Source organism: Coloeus monedula (assembly GCF_965178545.1).
Source record: "Coloeus monedula genome assembly, chromosome: 7".
Lineage (NCBI taxonomy): Eukaryota > Metazoa > Chordata > Aves > Passeriformes > Corvidae > Coloeus > Coloeus monedula.
The window spans coordinates 31,741,489-31,747,180 of record NC_138787.1 but is presented as its reverse complement, the minus strand read 5'-3'; the positions used below and the strand labels follow the sequence as shown (position 1 = coordinate 31,747,180).

General features: G+C 63.2%; 1 protein-coding gene across 1 annotated transcript; it reads right to left on the bottom strand.

Annotated features, from left to right (window-relative positions):
• Positions 1-1,519: 1,519 nt before the first annotated feature.
• EN1 (engrailed homeobox 1) lies at positions 1,520-5,126 on the bottom strand (the record flags this gene model as incomplete). Its single annotated transcript, XM_082285479.1, has 2 exons — positions 1,520-1,836; positions 4,454-5,126. The coding sequence occupies 2 exons, from the start codon at positions 5,124-5,126 to the stop codon at positions 1,520-1,522; spliced, it is 990 nt and encodes a 329-aa protein (XP_082141605.1).
• Positions 5,127-5,692: the final 566 nt, after the last annotated feature.

The window sequence follows — 5,692 nt, the reverse complement described above, 5'->3', positions numbered from 1 at the left end:
AGGAAAGCCGACAGACAGGCTCCTCGAGGGGGACAGGCAGCTCTCCACCCGCCTCGGCGCCCGGTTTCATCAGGGGCAGCGAGGAGCGGAATTCCATCGCCAGCCCTCGGCTTGGCGGGGCCCCACGCAAGGCCCGCGTGGGCTCAGGCCCGGCGGTCCTCGACGGCTCGAGGACAAGGCCATGGGCACGGCCCGGTCCCGGCTCGCCGGTGTCCCCGGGCCGGAGGCGAAGAGAGCCGACCCGGGACCGGGCACGGCCGCCTTTAACCGGGGCGGGTGGAAAAGCGGAGCGGGGGCCACAGCCGGGAGCCCCGCCGTGCCGCCGGCCCTCCGCCACCCCGCGCGTCCCACGCACACGGTAAATGTGAGCCCGAGCCCTGGAACAGGGAGCGGAGGGCAGGGACCGGCGCCGGGAGCGTTGCCGGGAGCGGTGGCTCAGCGCCTCGAGCCGAGCGTCGATCGCTCCGGTCCGATCCTCGGATCCTCGGGAGAGGTCCTCGCTGGAAACAGCGTGGGAGCAGATCCTCTCGGAGCGAGACGAGGAGCTGTCAGACAAATATCTTTCCAACACATCCCGGAGCTCTAAACGTCCAGACGGTTTCAGGCAATTTTTCAGCGGGAACTGGTGATATATTATCACTATTATTATGAGGTGGTTTTTATTTCTGGTTAAAAAGGGAGATGCGGCAGGCGAAGCACGACCGCAACTGCCAAAGAGAATTAATTTTTTTAAGGGTAGAAAAATTTAAAAAAATTTCTTAAAAATCGAAGGTCTCAAGGTTTTTAACGAGGGATGAGTGGTTTAAAAATTGCTGCATCTATCGAAAGCAAAACCTAAATATGCCACCGAAATGGCACTATGTACACAGCGTATGGTGTATGTATATATACACTTATTTATTATATTTATATATATATATACAAACACCCATACACTAAAATAAAGAATTACAGCCAGCCTGGATCCTGAACACAGTCTACACTTTATTTCAGACTACAGATTTCTGAACATAATAAAATCTTTGGCTTGTAGCGGCGGGTTCAGTCTCGCAGTCTGTGGATCAGAATTTTTTTTCCTCGGGGAAAAAAAAAAAAAGAGACAGAAATTCACACACACAAAAAAAAAATAAAATAAGCTCAAACGACAGATGAGAAAAGTCCGACATTTACTGTAAAACAGGAGCAACGGACATCGGGGGGGGGGGGGCGAAGAAAAAAAGGAAAGTAAACAAAACGAACAAACGAACAAAAGAAAGGAGAAACAGAGAGAAGGGAAGAGAGAAACTGTCCAGCAAATAGAGATCGCTACACATATTTCTTACCTGAAATTAAATATATACAAGGTCATATGCTGTTTGGCTATATAGAGATAATTTTTTTAAGTGTTCATATTTTTTTTTTTCTTAATCGAAGTCCTTATACTATGGATAGACAATAGATCTGCTTTTAAATCGCACCTGTCCGCCTCCCGGCCGGCGGGCCAGCGCCGCGGCGCAGGGCTGGGCTAGGGCCGCCCGCCTCACTCGCTCTCCTCTTTGTCCTGCACCGTGGTGGTGGAGTGGTTGTAGAGTCCCTGGGCCATGAGGTGCAGCGCCAGCCCGTTCTTGATGCCCGTCGCCTTCTTGATCTTGGCCCGTTTGTTCTGGAACCAGATCTTGATCTGGGACTCGTTGAGGCTGAGCTCCTGGGCCAGGCTCTGCCGCCGCTGCTCCGTGATGTACCGGTTCGCCTGGAACTCCGCCTTCAGCCGCTGCAGCTGCTCGGCCGTGAACGCCGTCCGCGGCCGCTTGTCCTCCTTCTCCGTCTTCTTCTTCTTCAGCTTCCTGGTGCGGGGGCCTGCGGGCAGGGCACACACACGCCGCTGGGCAGGGCCGCGCCGCCGACCGACCGACAGCCCGACAGCCCGACCGCCGCCCCCGCCCCGCCGGCCGAGGAAAAATGGCCGACGGGTGAATTTGTGGTGGTTCTGTGTGTCCCCCTCTGCCCCGCAACCCCGGCACCGTCGCCCCGGCGCGGCGGAGGGAAGGATGGGGAAGGAACGGGGAGGCCGGGGCCGAGCGCGCCCGCGCATCGCCCGCCGCCCCGGGGCCCCACCGAGCCGGCCCCGCGGGCGAGGGCAGCGGAGCCCCGCTCGCCCCCCGCCCCGGCACACGTCGGGGCGCCGCTCCGCCCGCTCTGCTGGGCCGAGCCGCTCTCCTTCTGCATGGCCCGGGATCGGGGCCCGCCGGCCGGGCAGCGGCTCCGCCGGGCAGCGCGGGGACCAAAGGTCCCCGCTGCCAGGCACCGGAGAACCGCCGCCGGCAGCGGACTGGCCAAAGGCTGCCCTGGTCTCCTTCTGGGGGGGCAACGACCCTCTCCGCAAAGCCAGTCCAGTCCCGGGGGACCCTTCTCTGCCACCACCCCGCAGCCTCTCCGCCACCGCCCGGATTGCCCGGGATCTCCGGTGGTCGATCCTTGCCGGGGACCTACGGCCCCACTTGCAGCTCCCTCCGCGAAGCCCCGCAGAAAGCAGAGCCTCGCCGCTCCACATCCAGGCCGCAAAGGGGCCAGCTGAAGTGCGACACAGCTCGCCGGGGAAGCCACCCGGTCCCGGGGCGCATCCTGAGGACAGCGCTTGGCCGAAGAGGCGTACCCCCGGTCCTCTGCCCGCCGGCATGGCCCGGCCGTGGGGAAGAGGAGTGGGGAGGGAACCGTGAAGAAAGGGATCTACGAAAATTCCCCGACAGCTGTCGGGCTCGGCGGGCGGTCCCGGGCCCGCAGCCCCCCGTCATCAGCAACCGGAGCCGAAGCAGGCAAGGCCTCCCTGCCGCCGAGTAGGCCGAAAGCTCCTCTCCCGCCGCAGCCTTTCACCGGAACGGGGGTATTCCCCCGAGTTCGGCAGCGGCTGTCGGCGAGGAGAAAGACGGGGCCCGGTGGGGAAAGGGACAGGGCCCAGCGGGATGCTCCCGGGCTGGGCCGGCGGGGGTGGAGGGCGAGGGGAGTGAATCGCTGAGCCCCGGCACCTTGCAGCGGGGTGCCGGCGCCTCCGACCGCCGCAGCCCGCTCGTCCCCGGAACCGGGAGAAGTAGTCGAGGCCGGCGGGCAGCTACGAGCACAACAAAGAGAGCGGCCGAGCCGAGCCATTCTCCACTCGCCCTTCTCCCCTCCGGGTTGCAGCGAGCAGGGAGTGTCGGGGAGGACATGCAGATATGATCCTTTACTCGAAGAAAGGGGAGGAAAGGAAATGAAGGCGCAAGTGCAGAACGCCGGGCGCACGGTGGCCCTGGGAATCGGCAGCACAACACCCGCGGCCGGGCCGGGAGCGAGGCCGTGCCGTCTGACAGCTCTATCACCCCATCAATCACCCCAGTCAATCAAAGAGGCTTTTCTGAGTTTGAAGTCGTCGGACGTGTCAATAACGGGGGATAGAGACGGCTCGGCCGCACTGACGGCCGGCGGGGAGCACCAGGCCGGGCAGTGCGGAGCGGGGCCGGGGTCGGGCAGCGCCGCCTTCCCCGCACACCGGAGCGGCCCCGGGCAGGCATAGGGGAGCCCATCCCGGCCCCGCGCCGCGCTGGCCGATCCCTGGCTGCTGGCTGGAGGTGTCATGGGGGAACCCCATCTCCTCATCCTCCGCTTTCAAAAAAAAAAAAAAAAAAGGCAATTAAAACCGGAAAGTAACGGTGATAAACAAAGGGGTGCCTGGGGGCACCTGGGGAATGTAAAGAGGTAGAAGGGGCGACAAAACAGGGCCAGGAGGGCCGAGCCAGCGGCTCCCACGGGGACGACCTCGGGCAGAGGCACGTCCCCTCCCCGGAGCTGGGCCCCAAACGGCAGCAGGGAGCACCAGCTCCGGCGGCAATGCGCGGCCTAAGGGCCTGCCTGGCTCGCTGCAGAGGCCCCGGTAAACAGCCCCTCCGCCACCTTCCTAGAAAGCCCTTTTTCCTTCGCCTCCAAGAAAACACTACCTCCTCCCCCCGCACCGCCAGCAGCCGCTCAACATGTGGCTCGGATCTTTCCCCCGCGCTCCTCCAGCAGCACCCAGGAAAAAAAATAAAATAAGGGGAGAGAAAAGCCTCAGAACAAGGGAGCAGCCAACCCCGCTGCCTTTTTCTCGCAACGCTCTCATCCCGCGCCGCCGCGCTGCGGAACACCCGGGGCTGCGGCAGGCGGGGCGGGCGGGGGGCGCGGGAAGGGGTCGCTCCCGCCGGCTCTCCGCATCGAAACGCTGCCGAATCGGGGCCCGGCGTCACATTCAAATTTGGGAGACTCGGAGGAGGAAGGAGGGGTGGTGGCGGTGGGGGGAACGCGTTTCCTCTCGCCCCGGGTGACCCAGGCCGCCCTCCCCCCACGCCTCCCCACGCGAGGTCCTCAACAAGCCGGGAGCCAAAGCCAAGGGGGGAAGAGGGAAAGGGGGGGGGGGGGGGAACCTTGTCACGATTTAACAGCTCCCAGATGCGCCGCGGTTCCTTACCCGAGGACGGTCTGTCTGAATACCTAGTGCAGTAGACCCAGGCAGGCCACACCAGCGGCTGTTGCGAGTCGGGCTTTATAACAGGTCCTCCATTATTAGAGCCCATGAGGAGGATGGCGGGGCTGCCGTGCTCCCCGTACTTCGCCGGGTGAGTCTCGCCCCCATCGGTCGGGGGCTTGGCCGCCCCCGACGCCGCCGCTGCCGCCGCGGCGGGACTGGCTTTGGCGGCGGCGGCGGGCGGCGGCGGCGGCGCGGAGCCGTCGGGACGGCAGTTCGAGTCCGGGCACAGGAGGGCGGGCGGGTTGGGCGGCCGGGCCAGCAGCGGGTTGACGTTTTCTCTACCTGAGCTCTGCCCCCGGTCTCCGTCCCGCTCCCGGCTGCCTCCTCCTCCTCCGCCGCCGGCCGGCGCGGACGGCTCCTTCTTGCAGCCGAAGTCCGGCCTCAGGATGTTGTCGATGAAAAAGTTGGTGGTGCGGTGGGGCGGCGGCGGCGGGGGCGGCGGCGGGGGCGGCGGGTGGCGGCGGCGGGGCAGGGGCAGGGGGCAGGGCGCGGCGGGGGAGGCGGGCGCGGGGCTGGGGGACACGGGCACGCTCTCGCCATCGCTGCCGCTGCCGCTGCTCGCCGGGCCGGGCGCCGCGTCTCGGTGGCCGTGCCCTTCCGGCGGCTCTTCCATGCTCAGTCCCCGCCACGGAGATCGCTGCCTCTTTTCCCCCCCACCCACCCACTTTACGCCCACCCCACTTTGACGGTGGGTGGCGGGGTGGAAAAGGGGGAGGAAAAATTTAAAAAAAAATAAAAAGGAAAAAAGAAAAAAAAAAAGAAGAAGAAGAAGAAAAAAAAGAAAAATATTAAAATCCACTTGTTGGGCTGGAGCTGAGATTTTTTTTTCTCTCCCTCTCACGGATGGATCCAAAACCTGAGAGATACTCGAGGGCTTCTCTCCCCCTTCTCCCGATCAGCTTATATTTCCACCACCAAAAGAAAAAAAAAAAAAAAAAAAAAAAAAAAAAACTAAAAAAAAAATCAAACCCAAAAAGGTGTGCGGCAGCACCACGGCCCCCCCTAAAAAACCCTCCCCCCAAAAACCCGTCACGATCTGCCCATCTCCCCGCTGCCGCCGCCGCGGCGGCTCCGGGCTGCCCCGCTGTCACGCTCCGCTCTGCCCACGCCGCGGGCTGCCGGAGCCCGTCCCCGCCAGCCCGGTGCTGCGCCGCCCGCGCCCGCTTAGGGATCTTTTTT